At 40.7% G+C, this 22,234-nt stretch overlaps 1 protein-coding gene across 1 annotated transcript in view; it reads left to right on the top strand.

The window, feature by feature from the left end:
* The window catches only part of grin2ca (glutamate receptor, ionotropic, N-methyl D-aspartate 2Ca), a 44,514-nt gene that overhangs the window by 10,141 nt on the left and 12,139 nt on the right, over positions 1-22,234 (top strand). Inside the window, exons 2-4 of the mRNA XM_041957180.1 lie at positions 2,994-3,595; positions 6,091-6,205; positions 12,597-12,808. Coding sequence (XP_041813114.1) covers positions 2,994-3,595; positions 6,091-6,205; positions 12,597-12,808 — 929 coding nt within the window. The remainder of the gene's footprint in view (positions 1-2,993; positions 3,596-6,090; positions 6,206-12,596; positions 12,809-22,234) is intronic.

Here is a 22,234-nt window from a genome sequence, read left to right as displayed (position 1 = left end):
GCTTCTATTGTCAGCAGTGGTGGAGAATTCATATTACATTCTGTGTAACCGACTGTGACTGTCGGTTTCATTTTATTCCGTACCACCATATGCCTTGGACGGCACTGTACACGCTCTGCACACTGACAGGGCGGTCGTGACTTCAGGCTTTGAGCTGCAGCTGAGCCTGTGGTAATGCCCCAGGCTCATTTGGACTGTGCTATCAGCCTGCTCTCTGCTAATTGAGCTGTTGAGATTGTAGTTTGCAGGGGGCTTTACTCTGACGGACCCTCGGGCTAGTAAGCATGTACAAGGCATACAGAAGCTCAAGCGCATACATAAACACACACACCCGCTAACACATTAGCACCTGTTGGGGAACAAACTGGTGCAGATGCTGGAACAGGCAGCAGAACCTACAGGAGTAAGAACAATAACGGTCAGCGAGCAGGAGGAGAAAATGGGTAGATTTACACAATATTCTCAAGCTCCTCCGTGACCAACCTGCGCAAGATCCCTGCACCCAGTATGAATGCATGCAGCCAGCCGGCCTTCACTGCAGTCTAATCCATCTTAGTCCACAGCAGCCCCCTTACACTGAGCTGAAACCAATTCCTAGTGAAGATGCTGATAACCGAATGTCATTTGTGTGAATATTCATCAGTAACACACGAGACCAGGCATTTTAAAGATATGAGCTTTGGGTTTAATTTTCCGAATTAAATATGAAAAAGAATAATTATCAACGAATGGATATTATTTCTTCTTTGAATTCATAGTTGTTGTAGGTTTAGGAACAATTCCAATGTGAGTCAGGCAACTCCTCCTTCAATGAACACATGAATGCTAAATTAAAAGCTAAGCATGAAAGCCCTCTTTACTATATATAGCCTCACTGTTTGGGGACATAAGAAGTCAAAGAAGTCTGAGAAAACAAGGGCAGTGACAAGTGAAACAAGGCAACAGAAAAAGAAAATATTTTCAGGGGCGTGAGCACGGTACAGTCAGACGCACAAAGTCAGTGGATTTAGCCGTGACGTCTGAAATCGTAAGATGCTCATACATCACGAGCTGGCTGAACGTCCTTCAAGGACAACAGGGAGACAGGCTGAATAAGATCACAGGACTGGTTGCAGTCTCAGGATACCTGACCCCTCCACTCCTCAGCTCTGAGGGCCCGGAGCTCAGGATGGAGTTTTTCCCCAGAGAGGGAGCGGGTCAGGAGGGGGGCCACCTACCTATCAGCCTGACAGAGGCAAAGAGCTTTTATATAACAAGATCCCACCAGAGTCAAACATATATTTTTATTTCAGAGATTTAAGGTAGAAAAGTTTTCTAAACCTCTCAGATTAATGTGTTAGTAGACACACGTGTCACTGTTAAACGTCTAAAAGAACAATAAAAACTATTTAAAGAACATAATCTAATATCGTTATATAGTCAAACTCGTGTTATGTTATTACAGCTGATTCTCGATTTAATGATATTTGTTTTGCAAAGAAATTGGAGAGAAGCATCAATCCATCACTGTCACATTAGTTTTGATATCTTGGTTTAATTAATACAAAGCGATTAGATCAAGGTTGAGCTGGCTGGTCAGGCTTCAATGTGATATCAGGATTGGTGGTAGCTGCTCGTATTTCAGTAGTTATTTACAATACATTCTAATTCAAATCTTTCTTATGCCTTCATCAAATGCAATTGACTTGTTTATCAATGATTTATATTAATAAAGATTAAGGGTTTCTGATAAAAGTAAAAAATGCAATAATAAGTGTTAGTAATTCATTATGGGTTTTTATATCCAGTGTGATGTTCTGCATCTCTTTTCCAGATTGGGGTAATTTCAATGAATGTCTCATGATTGATACTGAAGAGCTTTATTGGCCATTAATAAAGCAATTAGTCACAGCTTGTTATCCTTTTATCTTAGCTTTCTTAGCATTAGCTAGCATTTTCTAATATGATTCCCTTTAGGAAGTGTTTATAAGTTGTAGCTAATAAATTAATGAACGATTATAGATCAGTCATTAATACCGGTTAACAAGTTGTGATATTATTCTGCTCATCTGGACCAAAATAGTTTAACTTTACGTGACAAACGATATTACAGATGACCTACAAAGTTTCACTAATCAGAAAGAAACCCAACAAACTCGTTATCTTTCATTCATATAAAGAAATTATGTTATCATTTTTTACGTACATTTTTTCATTAAACCTTTATTTGTTGCATACTTGAAGTTAAAGCGAGCACCTTTGAATAGCAGCAACAATGTTCATTAGTAAAGTACTTAAAATCAATGTTCTGTCACTCATTCTCCAGAACCTCTCAAAACTCTGATGTCACAGCAGGTGTTTCGATTGGAAAAATTCAGATTCGGCGTTAAAGCAGAAGCTTTACTTGTGTTGAAGTGTTGTTTTAAAATCCTGGACAACACTGCTAAATGAAAGTCTCAAGGGGAAAGTATCACAAACTACAAGATGCTATATTTTCCCTCTTTCCTGTTTTTTTTTTTTTTGTTTCTTTTTTAAATAATGAAGGTAACAGAGAAGCCACCCTAATGCCTCTCTCAAGGTCACTGCATTTGCAGAGAAGAGAGATGAAGCGCAGTGCAGACGCTGGCCACAGTGATAGTGCTATCCCTCTGAATTTGCAAGTGTGGATGACGGCCTGTGTTTGCACGGCAAAAATAAGACATGTGAGTTTAAGTGATGAATGGGTCTGCAGCTCCAGGAAGAACAAAATAAAGCAGAAACACTTAGCTGGTGTCACAGCTTTACTACTGACCCTACTGGTTGCCCACCTCACTTCTGTATGTGTGATTTGTAAGCTCATTGGTATAAAGAGGGTCCTCCAGAGATCGTACTGCACATCATGCAAATTGAATTAAGACGTGTTAATTTTGCTCGTTAGTCAGGAGCAAACTGCACGCAGCCGGTTAACTAACCATAAAGGTCTTCATATATTCTCCATCTCCTCATGATGATGTCCTGTCTCCCTCTTCCTCCAGGGTGAGGGCTCCAACTTCCTCCAGCTGGGCTCCTCCATCGAGCAGCAGATAAACGGCATGTTCAAGGTGATGGAGGAGTACAACTGGGACAGCTTTGTGGTCATAACCAGCCTCTACCCGGGCTACGAGACCTACGTGGATTACATTAAGTCCTTCACAGACACCAGCTACTTCATATGGGAGCTGCAGGACGTGCTGACCTTCGACATGTCCGCCGATGGCATGAATGACATCCGAGCACGAAGGCTGCTGCAGCAGATCGACGCCCAGGTGCTGTTGGTCTACTGCTCCCACGAAGAGGCTCAGTACCTGTTCACCATGGCAGCCGAGGCCGGGCTGGTGGGGCCGGGCTACATCTGGATTATCCCCAGCCTGGCAGTGGGGAACCCGGACATCCCCCCACCTGACAGCTTCCCCGTGGGGCTCATCAGCATCATCACAGACCGGTGGAGGATGAGCCTGAGGAAGAGGGTGCGGGACGGCGTGGCCATCGTGGTGAAAGGCGTGCAGAGCTTTCGCAAACAGAGAGGCTTCGTTCCCGAGGGTCACAGTGACTGTCACAACCCTGTCAAGCCATCAGCTACTAATGACACTCTGTTCAGGTAAGATAAGACGTTGTGTGTTTCAACTGTTGTTTAGCTGCTGTCAATCAAACTCAACACTTCCTGCGCAAATGTATCACATTAAAAGCCTTTAGGTAGCTCAAAGAGCTCTAGTTTTAAGTTCTACATATGTAAAAGAGTTTTGTTGTACTGACAGTAACTTAGCAGCCATCAAAGCAACAGCAAAGTAAAAGTGATCTAATGCTGATCTAATTACATTATTTGAATAGATTAATTTATTTTATTATTATTATTATTATTTAAGAATTTCCGGTACATTGTTTCTGTTGGAATCATTTGCATTTTGTAAATGCTTGTCTTTATAAACAATTTTCCATCTTTGGTGGCAGGGTCAGACATTCTTCATGTGTATTTATACATGCATTGGTACACACAGGCATCAAACATGATGCACGCAGGCATGTTTGAAAAGGTAGAAAAACAGAGGTAATGAGCTGTGATTGTTCCCTCATCACACACTGCAGTCACACGTAGAAGAATGGCCACCAGGGTCACTTAAATGAAGGCTCTTCTTCCATCTGATAATGGGGAACATCTATTATACTTTATCTTATCTTGTGTGTGTAGTTAAATGTAAACGAGACACTTAGGATAACATTTTCATTTAAATTGAACCCCCCAGTACTGGATGAGCTCAATGCGACCCATACTGCACCTGTGCAAGTTGAGCACAGTGAGCCAAACCCAACAAGAGCATGATTGTTACACAATTAAACAGCTGTTTAATTTAAATTCAGTGCTTTCCAAAACACCGACTGTCACTTCTTTGGTTAGTTTGAGCTCATTGAAATCACTTGGCTGAGGTTAGGAAAAAGTTGTGGTCAGGGATGAAATAAAGTTTCTAATATCATAATCTGATGCTTTTTATGCCAGACTATGCTCTCCAAGCTCCCCCCTGAGAGGGTTTGAGGTGATAATGGGCTATGTTAGTCATTAGTTGCACGGCCACAAGGGGTCACTTTTCAGACAAACCAGATCGTTTGAAGTGTTTGAACAAACAGCCAATGCTGTTGCTGTCTCTTTCATTGTCTCAGTTTAGATCTTATCTTATCATTTGCATACATTTCTTCAGAACATGGAGATCATATTAGGAACAACTATTATTTACTTTCTGATATATCATGAACACTAATGGCTTAAACTTCCTGGCACTAAGAGGTCAACAGGCTTTTATTGATTCATGACTTCCCATCTGTTTGGTGTTGTGAAGCACATTTTATGGTGACTTCCATCCATCTCTTCATTTCCTCAGCAATGAGCGTTCTACTATAGCTCTCGAAGACAGCATGGATGGGGGGTAAGAGCTTGTGACGAGGAATAAGGGTGTGGCTCCTCCTCATTACGACCATGCCAAAAACAGCAATCTGTGCCACTGAAAATGGAGCAAATCCTATTTTGTATGGAAAATGTTTTAATCAGCAAAGCAAAGTGCCAGACAAAAAAAAAACTGCTTCAGCATCAGCTTTTGGCTCATATGAGCCAAGGTCATTCAGGGAGAGCGGGAGTGTGTTGTGTGTGTGTATGTGTCGCTGTAGATGGTCACCAAGGGGCTGCTAATGGGACACGAGCATCATCAGACACTTCTCTTGCATTATGAAACATCACTCTCTCCCTCTGATGTCAGAAGTAATTTTTCTTTCCGAGTCCTCAGAGCCGTAGGGGAGACGACTTTTCCTTTTGTAAACCCGAAGCATCCATGAAAAAGCGAGGCGACATTATCTCAGGCTTTGATACCATACAAACCCCTCCTTTTAGACGTTCTCAACCCAGCAGGCATGACTCGAGCAGCAGCAGCTCTCATCAGTAATTTGAAGGTCGGCGAGATAGAACAAAGCACTTTCTATTAACTTTATAGTCGGCTTTCTCTTTTCTTTACAGCCAGATCAAACATTAACATCCCCCTCGGTTCTCAGATTTGTCCTCACTTGATTGGAGATTTTTTCCAAGCAGGCTTTTGATAATGAGACAGCTCACCTGTTAATGGGATTATCGCAGATTACCAGATTAAAGAGGCTTTTCACACAGACCAGACTGAAGGCTATTCTCCTCCCAGCAGGCTTTCATCACCTCTGCTGGAGTGACGGGTGAGGTGAGAGAGCAGCGCCACATGTCTAATATAACAGTGAGTGATGAAACAGTGGAATCAAAGAGGCAGATGACTGTTTTCTACACAGTACACAAGATGTCAGCCCACCTTGTGTCTCCACCGTGTCACAAACAAACTGAGGAAAGAAGCTGTGTTTTTCTGGCCGATGACGATGCATTTGTGACATTATCGAATGGGTTTAAAACATTTATGGTGTAATGACGGAATGATCATCATGATGATGACCGTAGGCTCTGAGAAATCAGCATTTTATGATGTTATTGGACAGAACTGAGATAAATACAGTTTATCCGGTACACAGGCAAGAGTTTGATAACAGGAAAGTTTAAGTCACTAATGATCTTTCTTGGGTTTTGTGTCTCTGCAGGCACATGTTGAATGTAACCTGGGAAAACAACGACTTCTCCTTCAACAGCAACGGTTACCTGGTGAATCCAGCCATGATAATAATCACTCTGGACAGAGAGAGACAGTGGGACAAGGTGAGCTTTTCCCTGGATTTTCTCTGCAGAATACATTTTCGTGTACATTCTTCTGTGTGACTGTCACTGAGTGCAGAAAATCATCATTTTGATTAAACAGAGGAGCTGCTCCACAGCTGCACTGTGTCTTACACTGACGTCTTTCTCTGCATGCTAAAAGCAGAGTGATTTCATACATCACTGGTCTCTTTGTAAAGACCAGTTAGAGGAGTCAGAGCTCCGCTGATACCAATGAACCACTTAATGAAGGATCATCTCCTAATCACACACACACACAGACACAGCACTACAATTTTCACACACACTTCTTTTCACTTTATCCTAACCTCCATTTCTTCAAAAGATGGTAAAAGAAAACCCTAGACACACGTTTGTCAGGTACCTTTGCTGCAGCGTGTCACCTCATTGACTTGGTAGGAGATTGAAACATTAATTTAACCACAGGGGGTGAATGTGATGTGGACACCAGACTGGAGTTCACTTCCTTCACTGGTCGAATAGAAGGTGTTTAGTTAAACGCCAAGCTCAGAGTCACAGCCACGGGCATTTCAAAGCTAATTAGGTTATATTGATGTTTTTGGGTGCTACTTCCTATTAATTTCCAATATGCTGTCAAGGCTTTGAGCTAATGGGAAGCTGTGATGGTAGAAGAAGCAAAGAATTTGTTTATGAAAGCAGACAGCAGCCTGGTCTAATGACACTGTGGGGATATTTGTTAGAAGGATGAGGGTTTCTTTTGCTTTGTGGTGTATTTGTTTAAGTTATTTAATGTACTTATATGCCTGAACTGCTGCGATGTTGGCAACCTAAAATCATGAAACAGGTTTTTGCAGGCAATCGTACACAGGTCTGCCAAAATCTTTTAAAATATCAATGTATGTAGGTTTTATCAGGTTTGATTGGTTACATGAAAGAAACCAACACAACAATGTAATGTAATGTACCTGTGATTCATAGTTTGGGAATAAACAGAAGAAGCACATGGTATTTGACAGATATAACACGGTGCCACAGTGCCAAAATGTAGGCTAAACTGTGGATTTCCTGTTTATACTGGACTGTAATGGTTCACGCACACAGTGCTCATGCCTCAGTCACCACGACTGTCATCGTCAAACTCATTCAGCTACCTATGCTCTGCACTGTGATCATTCAGAAGCTGGATTCACTCATCTCTTCACCAAAACACTGTCCTCTGTCCAAGTCTGGATACAGACGAGCGGCTACAACCTCAGACAATATCAATACAATAATATTCCTTAATATATATAATTCTGGGGATACATCAGAGAGAGAGAAACCTGTTAATGGCATCTTCTGTCTGTCATTAATACAATCCATCTGCTTTTTATTGACAAAAAGTGTAATACATGTCTCAATATCGTAAAGCTCTGATTTCAAATCTTACTTTTGTTTAATTTTGCTTTTGTCATTTTCAAGACAAAGATGTCAACAAATAAATGTTTAGTTTTTCAAACTCAACTTTTTGCCATGTTTAGAGTCGCAACTGCAGATTAATTTTGTCATCCATTCATCAATCAGTTGGAGTGATAACTGTCCATAAAAACGTCACAAAAATAGTATCACAAGCTCCCAGAGCCATAAAACAAATCTTAAACTTGCTAGTTTTGTCCAACCAACAGTCTAAAGTCAACCACAGTCAAACCAAAGCCGCAGATACACATACGCAAAACAGAGTAAACGGTTGATTAATCTAAAAACTAATATTCACCTTTAAGTGTGTTTCAGATTAGAAATGTAGGGATTTAAGGGCACTTTGGGGTAAAGGTGTTAATCTTCATTTCGTACGTATCACATGAAAAAATACAACATTTTAATGCCAAAAATTCTGCACTGCACTACTGGGTGATGCAATGCATAAAACAACTGTGTGGTGGCAACAATGGAGACAATCTTAAATCAATCAATCAGCAAACGAATGCAGGAACGGGTTGCAGGCCAGAACAAAGGCCAGCAGAACGATCACCTTCAAACTCAAGATTTTCTTTCTCCTTTCTTTTCACTTTTCTTTTCTTTAGTATTCCTCATGAGCTGTTTTTTTTTATCTGAACACAGACAAAAGCAGCTGTGTCTTTCACTTTTCCCTGGGCCTCCTGTGTTGGACGTTCAAGTTGAAGGGCATTGTTCTCCTCTTTAACACTCACAGCAGATTAGGCAGGTTTCTAACCATCTTAATAGCCTCGTCCTCTGTGCTATCAGAGAGAAACGACAAAGTTGGCTCTGGAAACATTATAGAAGTGTTACACCATCTTGTCCAATTTTAAGAAATGAGGACAGACTTCAAAAGACAGAAGATGAATTGAATTTAAGTGAAAGTAACATGAATTGGATTGGTCACTGTCCTATGACAAGGCGTACTTATATAGACAAAACAGCTGGGCGTAAGGTTTTAGTCATGTCCAATCAGAAACACTCACATAAAAGGTAAGCTTTGCTGACAGAAAGACTTCTTGGCATGGGTCGAAGGTAAATATGTCCTCTCATTCACCCACTGAGTCCAAAACTCATTTCCACCACACTGACCTTTACATAAACCTTTTGTGGGAAGAAAATTTGCTACTCCTTCAGAGCACGACACTGTGCTCATTTCAGAAAGATTTCATGTGAGGCGATACCTTTTCTGTGCTTAACTTTCTGCTGCCGCTGGCGTCTTTTCTCTGAGAGCTGAAAATCAATTCCACCTTTTGATTGCCTTTTTGCCAGCCTCTTATTGTACATGTTTCGGGGCAGCCTGTCTGTCACATTCATACATCACCTATGTATATCCAGCCTGGGCCTGACACTGCGTAAGCTGATACCTCGCATTACACTCGTCACCTTTATTAAACTTAAATCGCTGCAACGCTCTTATCAAACAGAGTTGCTGTAATTTGGTGTTTCCCAAGAGTCACTGTTCAGCTGGTTCTCCGACTTCCTCCCGGATCCAAATTTCAAGGTAACTTGGGAAGACGGAGGGAGAGCATGACAAAAGAGAGTGGCGACAGAGGGAAGAAGCCCCGGAGGAGGACGCAAGTGTTCCTGTCATCGCTGTTATCTGGCAGAGTGATATATATGGGGCTGGAAAGGCTGGCTGTATATCTCTGGCGCGCACAAACCCTGAAATTACAGTCACCTGGGCTGGTTGTGTAAACCAAAAAAAAACCCCAACAGATTTTTGCAATATACGAACAACCCTGCTACAGTGACAGTCCTCCTGCCAGGACACCACTTTTTCACATGCTGTGTGAATAAAAAGAAATGTTTTTTTAGTGTTTGCCAAGATGAATGAACAATGAAGAGCTTCAGAGTCTGAGAAGCCACAGGGATGTGATGCTTTTCACCTCAGTATATCTTCCTGAAATTTGAAATTCTGATCGACTTGACTAAATGCCCATGAGTGGAGCGATAGGTAAACAGCAGGGCTGATCAATATGAGCGGCAGGAGAGAGGAATAACAGAAAAATCCAGAGAGATGTTGTGATATTTGCACACTTTCAGTTTTTTCATGTCATTGTGACGAGCTGTACTGACGGGTGTGATCAGACAGGATTGTCCCCTTTCCTGCATAAACAGCAGAGATTATGGGGGAGGAAAAACATTTTGTCCAGACTGACACTTTTTTGTTTTTTTTAGCTCTGCAGGAAGTTGATGACATTTACAACAGCACAGTCGAGTGTTTGTGAAGTAAACAGACTATCGTGTGTATGTTACATTTGCACCAACTAGCTCCCTGTCAAAAGCTAATTTTAGGTGTAACTGATTCATCTAAAGAGTAAATAAGATAAAGAGGAGGAAACTGCACTGCTCATCTCTTATTCCTTCCCTGTAACTGTGATGCATTAATTCCTGGCATGGTAAAACATGCAGCTTAAAGATGGCTGCCTGTCAAGACTATACATCATTTTAATGGAGTGACAGAGCTGATATACGGTTATTGATTTATTAAATGGAAATAATATGAATTCTGAAGAAGATACTTCAACAGATGTACAAGAAAGAAGCTAAAGTATCTTAGATTTTAGAGTTTAGCGATAATAGATAAATAACTTCTGTATACAGCACAGGTTTAGGTTCATTATTTTGTATGAGTTATAAATGTAAATAAATAAAATGTTATAAATGTATAAATAAAATATTAAATCTTATTTCCAATTAAGAAAAGTCTCAATGCACACAAGACAAGGTTACTTTATTATAACGATTTTTGATTCTAATAAATCTAATAAATAAATCTGTCTGCATCAGTCGCGCCTCCACATGATCTACATGAATGTGTGTGTGCTCAGCTGAGAGGTTGTGTCCTGCAGAGTAGAGAGTGGAGAGTCGTCTTCAGTGTTTTTAAGTGTTCACAAGTATTAATAAGACAGTTAATGACAAAACAGAAGAAGAACTGCATTGATTGCACAAGCAGGGGACATTCTCATTAGACTGGCTGCTTCAGATAACAACCGTGGCAGCAATTTGACGACTGCACAACAAGAATTGAAAAGCCCAATGAAAACATGTTCAACAGTCACTTATGATGGGTGTCGTATCAGGGTCACTGTTTTACATCTTAGTGTTCAATTTCCTTCAGACTCCAAACGGGACTTAATCTCATGTGGTCTGAAATTATGACCATTAAAGCTGTAATGCTGCTTTCAACTCTGCACCCTCTGCAGTAGTAAATCACTGTAATCGTAAAGTAGCTGCTTTAAAAAGTTGGTGAGGCCTTTTTAGGACTTCACCTTAGTGGGTGAGGTCCTAGAAAGCAAGGAGCTGCATTGGTCTGGTGATGTTTATGGCACCAGTAGGATGATGAAATAAGATACAGAAGTGTATTTTAAGAAATAAATCCAGAGGTTTGAAGCTTTATCACACACTAAAACACTGGACAACTGCTAAGAACATTAGGAGTAAGGAAACAGTGTCACTTTAACTTTCATCGTGAAAATCAGCTAGTAAAACAATATGTGTTCACCTTACAGAGGAATCTACCAGGAATGCACACTCTCATGTATTTGATAGACGACAATGGACCTTGACAGGTGAGGTCATGATGGCAAAAGTCGAGCCAGGCTGAACTTCTTTGCCAGAGCCTCTGTGACGGTGTGATGCCGCAGTCCCCATTCAAACGAATGAGGGCGCAGCATTTGTTCCCACAGTCTTCAACCTAAAACACACTCATGTCCTCTGTTTGGCTAAATTCTAACTAATATCCCATGCAGACCAAAACATCCAGCTTTTTGATACACAATTCACCACCTAACTATTTTTGCCATTTAATGTCTTGTAAATGGAAATCTTTTCTCTTAATATTTTTTGTGAATATCAATCGTAATCTCATTTTGGTCTTTACTATTACAGACAACTAGTAAAGCATGTCATAAAAACCTTTAAATCAATGCAGTGGAGGTAAAGCGATATGTTAATCATACAACATCAGAACTGTTGGATATTTTGTTAATAAATCACCTCCATCTAATCATCCTGTGTAAAAACAAAACGAAAACAGGTTTGATCCTTGGAAAGAACATATTTCCTGAGGAAAATGTTAAACACCGACTGTAGCTGCTTCTCATTACTATATGTTTACAAATGTAAAAATCTGTTTGTAATTCAGTTGCTAAATTATGGCAGCCAAAGCAGCATTTAATAGCCTGATTCAGCATAAAGTAGCCAATCAGTGGGATGTGTTGGTGTTTTGGGTAATTGGGGTCCAACTGGTCCTCTGGGACCTTCATTCCCACATTTCCCAGCCTAATTTTAACAGTAAGAGTCAGAGGGGCAAATTTGTGGAAACGTGGTACTAAACAGGTCACGGTTTCCTCAAATAAGTGAGCTTGAAATGTTTAATTTCAGATGTTGATTATATATTCAGCCTGCTTGAACGCTCATTTCCCCCCACAACATCCAATTAAAATGAGCTAACTGGTAATATGGCAGGGGGTGGAATTGCTTTTGTTGCGTTAGATGTATAATTGCACTCTCTCCATATCCAGTCACCAAAAAATCAATTTCCTCTAAACTGTCTACAAACTCAAGCCCTCCTCGCTGCACCAGGTCCATATGCATAAATCACAAAGACATGTGATAACATATACAGTTAGAGAATTGGGGACAACTGTATTAAGATTGGAGGTTGTGATATACAGTGTTATGTGGTTGTGTTCTCACTAGCTTCATCCAATGAAGCCTCCAATTCTTGTCACCTTTATGTGTTTTTTCTGGCTGAGATAAACAGGATCCTGGATCCAGAATCCTCTGCTGATTATTTATGACGCATTTTTAAAGGAATCATTGTGTTCCACTGCTGCAACACATCAGAGTCATACAGTAAGAATGTGGAGTTTGGTGCAGAGATTTTTCACTGGCTCATGTTAATTCACGCCTACTCTCTCCACTCCTTCAGGTGGGGACCTATGAAATGGGGATCCTGCAAATGAGATACCCCGTGTGGCCGCGGTATGGCTCCTACCTGGAGCCGGTGTCGGATTACAGGCATCTGACAGTGGCCACGCTGGAGGAGAGGCCCTTTGTCATTGTGGAGGCAGTGGACCCCGTGACCGGCACATGTGTCAGCAACACCGTACCCTGCCGCCGACAGTCCAACAAGACGGAGGCGTAAGTGATGCAGCCACTCATCAACACTTAGAAGGCCCAATCCAACACAAAGAGAACACACACACACACACACTCAAAACCTAAGGTTCACCTAAACAGAGGTTGGTTCATAGCATTTTATCAAAGCTGCTGAATCCACGTTTTGATATGAATCATTTTGTATCTCCATCAAATGTGAATAGGTTAAGATGATATGTTGAAGAAACATCTGCAGCTGTGTTACTCTGCACACCTTATTTTTTTATCAATGACTTGCTCCAAATACTGGGGGTCCGGATTCAAGAACTATCAGGTTAACAGACCTGAAACGTGTCAGAGATTATTTTAAGGTTTAACACAATGATGTCATGACAATAAAAGTATCTTAATTGTTTAAAAAGAGAGTCCCTTGGAGTTGTCCTGTGATTTTTAACTATCGACCTTGCTAAACTTCCAAACACAACTGTAATGTGATGTTATAAAGTGGTGCTTCTTTCACCAGGCAGAAAGCACATTAACCAGCTTTAGGTTTTATTTTAGCCTTCTGGCAATTTATCGACAGTATTAAGATTAATAAAATTGTACTAATTTGTCGCTTACACAGACAGATTATCTCCATTGTCTCTGGAGCAAAGCAATCAACTTAGAGAGAGACTGGAGTTCAGCTATTGAAACCAAATCCTAGATCAGGCATGTCCAAACTATTCCATAAAGGGCCGTGTGGCTGCAGGTTTTCGTTCCAACCAAGGAGGAGCACACCAGGCCAACCAATCAACATCAAGGGATCCCTTAGTTATCAGCTGAACACTGAGATCAGCTGATTAATTGATTCCAGCCTGGTGTGCTCCTCCTTGGTTGGAACGAAAACCTGCAGCCACACGGCCCTTTATGGAATGAGTTTGGACATGCCTGTCCTAGATGATGGAAAAAAAGCGCATGTTGAGCATACATGCTTGCTTAAATTCTTCTTCTTAAATTCTACATAAGATCCCGCAGTCATTATACCAAATATGTCCGGCTAAATTCGGAGCACATGTATATGAGCCTAGAATATTTCATTTTCATTTTATGTAGCAAAGATAGACAACACATCTTAAGATTTAACATCTCACTCCATATACAGTGTGCTGTGATGTTGTCACACATGGTTTAATGGTCAAACTGAGTGTAGACAACCTAAAGTCAAAGAAACCATCAGATGCAAATCTACTGTATATCATTGTTCAGTCCCACATGAGCCCTCACATGTTAACATGCCCATCTTAATTGATTTTGTATCTAACTTGAGAGTACCATTAGGTATGAGATTAAGAGGCTCTTCCCCTGCCATTAGCCCAGGCATGGCTTCTTATCACTCAATGAGGTGAGATACTCATTAGGCTGCTTGGCCAGAGTGCAATATCTCAAGGATCACCCTGTGACCCAATCAGGGAAATATATGTGCTGCATGGCGGGGTATCAATTAGATGGGACGATTAGGCCATGTCATCAATCCTCAACACCTAGAGACTGATGCTGCTGTTCATTAGTGGTGGAGAGAAGCGCTGGCCATTACCCATTACTGACAATAGCTTTAACGAGATGAGGGGAATGGAAGATGAAGATCACGTCCCTTCAGTGTTATGCAGCACTGTGGTGCTTTATTGCTCATGCTGACCAAAGCATCCTGACTGTGTAAGAAGTGCATGATTCCCCTTGTCGGACAATGGCACATTTTCATGCAACTGCAAAGAAATCCAAGACAGAAGCAAATAAGAGGTTCAATGATGCAATAAGCACTTTGTCCAGCTGAAGGAGAAACACTGACCAATGAATGTTGAAGAGGTTCATGTTTCTCCATGCGTCCAACAGCAAAATGAAGACAGATCTGTTTCCTAAACAACTATTATATAACTAAACTTCTTGTCAATTGGTGTAGACCGATTTTAATGCTGATTGACATTTTTATCTTGCATCTTGCATGATACTGGATTTTTTGGTCCATACAAGTGCAATACATGTTATTATTCGCTTGTTTCATCTTGACCTACATTTCATTTTCAATGAAATTGAAGTTTCCAATTGGAGATTTTAATGTCCTAGACAAACAGTGAAGGATTTTCTTTTTATGGGCCGATTTTCTTATGATTTTTTTGTCCAAGTGACTAATGGAGACAACATTTTTTTAAATTACAGCACTGAGCATGCTGCAGGCAGCAGCCACAAAACATGCTGTAATGTTTGCAACGCATTTGCGATGTACATCAAATAAACTTATTTGTGAAAGTGTTTTTGTCACTGACAGGCTCAAATTGTTATTCTAAGCGTCTGACATCATTATGGAAAGAATCCCACAGGGATGCATTTTTGTTTAAGAGTAAGATCCTGTTTGTTTAACCAATGTTTTCACAATTTAAATTATCCTTAGATAAATTGTTGAGAGCCCTATATTATTCACATTAGCTTAATTACACTGTGCAGGCTTAACAAAACATTAAAACTCAAATTAGACGACACCTCATTAGGTAAAACCAGCACAGTTGAGAGAGGAGGCTAACTCTAACCTTCTCTCTACATGGCTCTGGGTATAACATAGTCGCTATTTAAACCCGCACATGCACAGCGATGTTTCTCTTTTTATGTTTCTCAAGGAGAGCTTTTCAAATTACTTCATACTCGACACTGCGCTTTCTTGGGTCCTCAGCAAAACATCTGCAGTGTTAAGGTGACTGTGTGAACAGTTAACAAGAGAAACTTTATAGTTAGATAACAGATTTTGTTTTTTCATGAATACGTAACCCTCAAAGATTTTTCACAGGTAGCGCTCTGGGGGACAAACTATGTAATTACTTTTCTTGTTACTCACTGGTCGACAAAGTATCAATACTGATCGATTTATGTTTAACCAGCCAATTTATCAATCGGTCTCCATTTAAAGCCAAGCTGAGAATCATGTTCCCTATCTTTGATGCAGTGTCACCTTTCTTTATCACATTCTCCTCCATGCCCCCTCACAGTCCTCAACATGACCACACATCAGACCTACATCAGCGCTCTCTAAGTGGGGAGCCATTGGCCCAGGCATATTCTCCTTTCCATTCCCTCAACCCCTTTCAATCCCATATATCCGGCCTGCCCGCCACACCATCTGTGCAGTTCCCTCATTCGTCCTCAGAGAGGCCTGACAAACAGCCACCAGTGCCCGGCTCAGAATTGGCCAAAGCAGCCCAAAGCAGTTAACAGAAGCTCTTCCCTCAGAGTCATACATGTCTCTCCGCTGGGATCAGAAAACTCTCAAGCTCTCTTCCTCACTGCTTTTGTACTGCAGGCAGACTCTTCTCCCTGAGAGCACATTGGAGAAGATTAATTCAGAGGTAATGTCCTAGTGAAAGGTAGTATTGACCTGGGAAGATAATGTCATCATACATTAGCTGTGCTCAATGGGAGTTAGATCATAAGTTGATTTAATTAAAGCTGAGACTGAGAGCAGTGGTAGCTGAGCTCCCCGGAGCCTCACAGCAACAGGACCAAGCACACAGCAACATAAAGCAGCACTAAATCAACATCAGTGGCTTCACAAGCTAATGTTTAGAAGATGTAGCAACTTAAAACTGTGTCACATTATACTGCATATACAGTCGTGAACAAAGGGCATAGCTGCCAAGTGTTTACGTCACCAGCTGGCTGGTAAACACTTTGGACAGAGAACTTACTACTGGTGAGCACAGCTGTTCTGCAATCCTTTGGCTGGCGACTTGTGAGCCCTCATGAATGACCCGCCAACAGGCCTTTGGCCATTATGCCATTGCCACAAAAAGTCCCTTTAAAAAAATGACAGAATGGCTTAAACACTCACTTTGTGTCACAGCATTAGTTCAGCTAGTTCTGTTAAGGTTCACCATGTTGACACCATGCAATATGGGCCAAAGGTAAAGGAAAACATAAAACTTTACCTCTGAGGTGGTGCAGAGGCTTTTAAGGAATCTACGAATGTCCAGTGGCTTGTTGTCTCATAATCCATCAATATATGTCATAACCAAGCAACTAACTTTAACTAAAGACATATTCATCCCTCGTCTTTTCCTTCTCTGTATTGTCACGAAGTACATCTCCCATCTAGCCTGAAGTCAACATGGACAGAGAGAGGGAGTACAAATACCAGACGGTGCAGGTCGGCAGCTTGCTGATGCAGACAGGTGGAGAAGAGAGAGTGACTCTGGCTTAAAGAGTCCGCTGCAGAAATTCACAAGAAAAACACATTTTATCTAATCTTTGAGGGAGGCGGTGGAGAGGTTAAAGAACAGGAGTGTGACTAGAGGGTTTGGAGGACAGTTACCGCTACTGAGGTACTTTTGCGCAAGGCACTTAGCTTACATCTACTGCAGTGGAATAGCCAACAGATCAGAGTGGAGATAAAACTGGCAGCTTCCAGCTGTGAGTGTGTGTCCCTTGTTACAGAGCAACTACACCTTGAAGGGTTGGTGACTAAATCGTAAAGGTGAATATTGAGATTGCAACATTCCCAGTTCAGTTCCAGCTGGAGACCTCTCCCTCACTTCCTGTCACCTCTCAGCTGTTTACCGTCAGATGAACGTAGAAATGCCCCAAAAACATAGTTAAAGAGTGACTACAACACAAACAAATTCTGCCTGCCGTCCAGAGACTGCCACATGCTCTGTGCATGGTACAGCATGCACTACGCTGCAATAAGAACTCAGTCTTAACACACAGCAGGCGCTCTGACAGGTGAGCTACTGGGGCGACCCTGTACTTCACTGTTTAAGGTCAATGCAGTGGTTTTTCGTCAACGCACATAGGTGTGAAGTCACATAGAGCTATACCACATGTCATTTTTTAAACATTCATAGCTTCTATTAAGATTTTGGAATGAAGCTTTGTTTGTCTTTTATGATGTCATCAACTTCAAAAACGTTTTTTTATTAGATCAACTCATTTTAATGAATGTAACTCAGCAGTTTTGTCAACATAAACAAATGTAGGCAGCAGGCTAAGGCAATAAAAAGCATAAAATAGTGATGGAATAATAATTGCACCCTTAGGCTTACTGCTGCCTGTGTGTGGTGAGCAGGTGACCACTGTGAAAATGTTGCTTTTGAAAGGCTAAATGCCAACAAATATGGATTGAAAATTAATATTTGTCAGATAAAAACATGCTGTGATTTTTGGAAATGATTACTTACATGTCTTTTTTCAATAAATTTGAACTTCTGGATTTCACAAACTCTGGGTTAATTGGAAATTCAATCACACAATCCTGCACAGCCACCACTGGAATTTAATTCTACCAATAGTATAGTAACAGTAATATTAGTGTTGCTTAATCTTTATCTGCAACTGTGCAGATAACAAGGTTTAAAGAGAATGGACATATAAAAAATTGGATAATTTAGAATTTGAATGACAATGTTATGAATGAAGCTTCAAGGCTTCAGACTATTCAGGACAGCCCTAACGTCAGAATAAATAAACTATATAATAACTTTGTTTCGCAGAAATATTTTTTCTTCTAAACTTAATTTAGTCCCAGCAGTGGGAACACTTTGTTTCTGTTTCTTCAAATTTGGAATATCTGCTACATAACAGGTGGAGGAATGGAGTGAGGCTTCTACTTTGCTGCCCCTGATTCGATTTAATTCAAGAATTTTTGTGCAATAGGATTTACATTTTGTTAAAGAGGTGAATATTTCAAGGGCTTCTCAGTGAGAGTGTTGTCTTAACATTTTCTTGAGCCGCCTCCTCCTCCACCACCCTTAGCCACAGCGATGGACACACACACACACACACACACACACACACAGAGAGCTGCCTGTCACCACCCATAGAGCAGCTTGAAAACATTATTCTAAGACTGTCCACATTTTGAATAAATAACCTCACAAACACATTTGGAACAATTCTCAGAGACCTATTTTAATGCAACTGGCAGCTACCTTAAATCCCAGCCTCGAACCCTGGCATCTGGTGAGACGGGGGATGTTGGGACCACTGTGTTTACTTGCGGTGTGCTGTGGCAGCCTTGTTTTCCTCTAAAGTGTTCATTTGTTTCTGTTTGTTGTGGCTCGGCTCTGCCTGCTCGCCGCCTCGCCCGCTCGTCTCATTGCCTCCTGGTCCTGATGTGTGGGTGCAGAGTCCATTAGACTGAAGGTCTGGGGGAGGTTAGGGGTGACGTGTCATTAGTGCTCTCTGCATTGCGCTCATGGCTCACTGCCGCATCAGTTCACACTGCCGACATTATGCTCTATAGAGGTGTGTCTGTTTTGGTTTCTATGAAAGCAAATAGACATTTAAAGGTAAAGATAAATAAAAACAGACAGAATGGATCGCCAAGTTCGTCTAAGAGTCCTGCCTAAATGACATCAAAGAAAGTCAGCCACACATTTTAAAAATAGACCTCCTACACACAGTAGTGCCTTCATTTAAGGAAAACTTCAATGTCAGTATTGTACACTTTCACTACAACTAACAACAGATTTTACTAACCAGGATTATTTTCACATTTATGATCACTCATTGCTCACAACCGTAGACTATAAAAAAAAGTGGACATAACATCACCCATCGGTTTGTGGACTACTCTTTTAAAGCCTTGAGTTTGATATTCTGGCCATTGCCATCTTGTTATTTTTTCCAGAAGTGACCATATTTGTATAAGAGGGTGGAGCTGGAGAGGAGCAAGGGGTGGATCTGACTAAGAACCCCAAGGACACACACAATGCACAAATATTAATGGTCTGATCAAAAAATTCAGCATTGTGAACGAAAAAGAGCAACAAGAGCCATCTCTCGCCCAGTTTTACTTCTGCAATATGTTCGGTGAAGATGGCTAATAGGAGCAAACAGCTTTAAACATGATGAAGTGAAAGGGGAAAGACCACGTTGCTGATCAGATGGCAAGCTATCACAACAACAATGTCTGACTCCATTATCACTACTCTGACACTAAACTCAGAAGACAAATAATATAATGTGTCCTTTATTTAATCACTAACACAACAGCAGAATTTGAGCGTCACGTTGGTGTGGTAGAGAGACGTATTACACCTTAATGTTCACAAGTTAGGAATAAGTGATTATGTTCAGTCTAGTGAATGGAAAAGCAAGTGAGATGTCAGGCTCTTGAGTAATTAATCTATTATTTTGTAAATAACTGATTGATTTGTCTGTCATAGAAGAAACTGAAACATGCTGATTACAATTTTCTTCCTAACCCAAGGAGACATCTGCTAATTGCCTGTTTTGAACCAATAGTTCACCAATGAAAATAAAAAATCTTCTTATTTCAGACAGTAAAACCAGCGACTGTTCTTGCCTGATAAAAGACAAGTTTTTCTCTAAATCAGATGTTTCACAAAGCCTGGACGTTTTTTTCCCCTCTTCCTGACTCACATTACTGGTGTCATCCTGTTAGTGTGAAACTGAAGGACATTTTCATCCCCACGTTCTCAGTAATCCTGCTGATAAGTAAGGGGAATTGATTTCAACCCTTACGTCAGCCTCTTTAGCTTGGTATGCTGAGCCTGAAACTGTCCGTTTAGCTTCTGCTGCGTGCTCTGTCTGAAGATCAGTACTCTATGTTAGCGATGTGGTGCATGTGGTAGGAATTACACAAGCGTATGTCCTCATTAAAACAGTTTAGCATACTGTAGTCCACACCACATCCAAGTCTGGGTCAAACTGTTTGGTCTTTGGCAGAGAGGGAGACGAGAGGAAAATAGCGAGGGCAGGGAAAGATTCAGTGTGAGTATAAATTGAAATACTTAAAAGGTGTAATGTGTGGCATTGTAACAGCAGTACAACATTAATAGATTTGCAGCAGTAGATAAATTATAATAAAAGATGAGACAATTGCTGAGGGAGCGGGCAGCCTGCCAGCCTCTGCACTGCCTTATATGCTGCACTGCTAATTTGAATTTGAAGATGTGGACTGCTGCATGGCCCAGTACAAGAAGAGGCTGCTGTTATTACAGAAGATATAGTCTGAAAGCCCAACGAACATTTATCCTAATCAGTAAAGTCAGCTGAAGGGTGTCAGGGGTTTATGGGTAATGTGGTCTTCATCTTAAGACTCAGCAGCAATGCTACGTAAAAATGAACTAGCAAAACATGATTTGCTTAATTCACAAAAATGACACCAAGGTGTCTTCATTAAAGGTCCCACCAGTAACCATGGTAATTATTTGTAAGGCTAATACCAGAATTTCTCTAGATTAAATTTAAAACATTTGATGATAATTAGAGATCTGCTGCTTTTCAAAGAAACCAACTAATTTGATGAAGGCACCTTGAGTTCTACAAAATTATGATACGAGAAGAAGAATGAAGAAGGTGAAGTGTCTTTTCCACAATAAGTCAAAAAAGGGGTGAAGTCTTAGTCTGGGATTTGGTGAGGTGCAAGTGGTGCTGGGAGTTAGGTGTAGGAGTGGTGCAGCTTATGGTGTTGACCATACCACTGTGGCAGGAGAGGGGTAAGAGAGGGCTCTAGCATTCAGTCCGGGATCTAGAAGTCTTGTTCGGGTTGGCTCGCCATAAATCTCAATCAACTCGAAAAAACCTACCCTGCACTCAAAAAACTCACCCAACAAAATATAGATACACAATGCAAATTGTACAATCAACAAATATTAAACAATCTACATTAAATTTCTTTACAGACAAATGTATTTATACTTAGAAATGTATATATTGTATATACTTTTTTTAAAAACAAAACAAAACATGAATGACAAAGTATGACCAGCCAGTTAACCAGCGTCTGACGAGCACAGGCTGTCTAGCCTGGCTGCGGTGCTGCGGACCTACGTTCTGATGGCTATGGCACTTCCGTGGTGTTAACTCTTTGTGACCTGAATTACACAAACAAATAACTACATTCAAGATTCGAGATTTCTTTATTGTCACTGAGCATGACATGTCAATGAAATTTGAATTGCAACCCCCCTGTCGGAAACAAGATAATAAGAAAGATAAGAAAGATTATAAAATAAAATTAAGATACTAAAATAAAATAAACCAACATGCAGTAAAAATATTCGTAAATGCAATAAAAAAATATACCAGAAATGAAAATATACTAAGACAGTAAAAATATCCTAAACAGTAAACAATAAAATATACCAGTGAAATGAACCGACAGCAGCTGAAATATACTAAAATGTATATACTGAATGCAAACGGCTGACCATTTAGTTAAGTTTGTGTGTACTTAAATGTTAAGTACACAGAAGGTGCAGGTGGACGTGGAGGCGCAGTGTGCAGTGGCTAATAGTTCTCACAGTCTCTCACTCCAGTGAGGGGCGAAATAACTACTGAAATAACTACTGAAATGATCATGACCTATCTGGGCGGGACACCCAGGCAGAAGCGATGTATAGGAAACACGGACTGAATTACAGGTTTGTACTGCAAACAATAATGCTGAACTACTTATTTACTGCTCTACAGGTTACA

This window comes from Chelmon rostratus, chromosome 17, assembly GCF_017976325.1.
Source record: "Chelmon rostratus isolate fCheRos1 chromosome 17, fCheRos1.pri, whole genome shotgun sequence".
Taxonomy (NCBI): domain Eukaryota; kingdom Metazoa; phylum Chordata; class Actinopteri; order Chaetodontiformes; family Chaetodontidae; genus Chelmon; species Chelmon rostratus.
The sequence above is the reverse complement of the archived record's forward strand: the minus strand, read 5'-3'. Positions and strand labels throughout refer to the sequence as shown.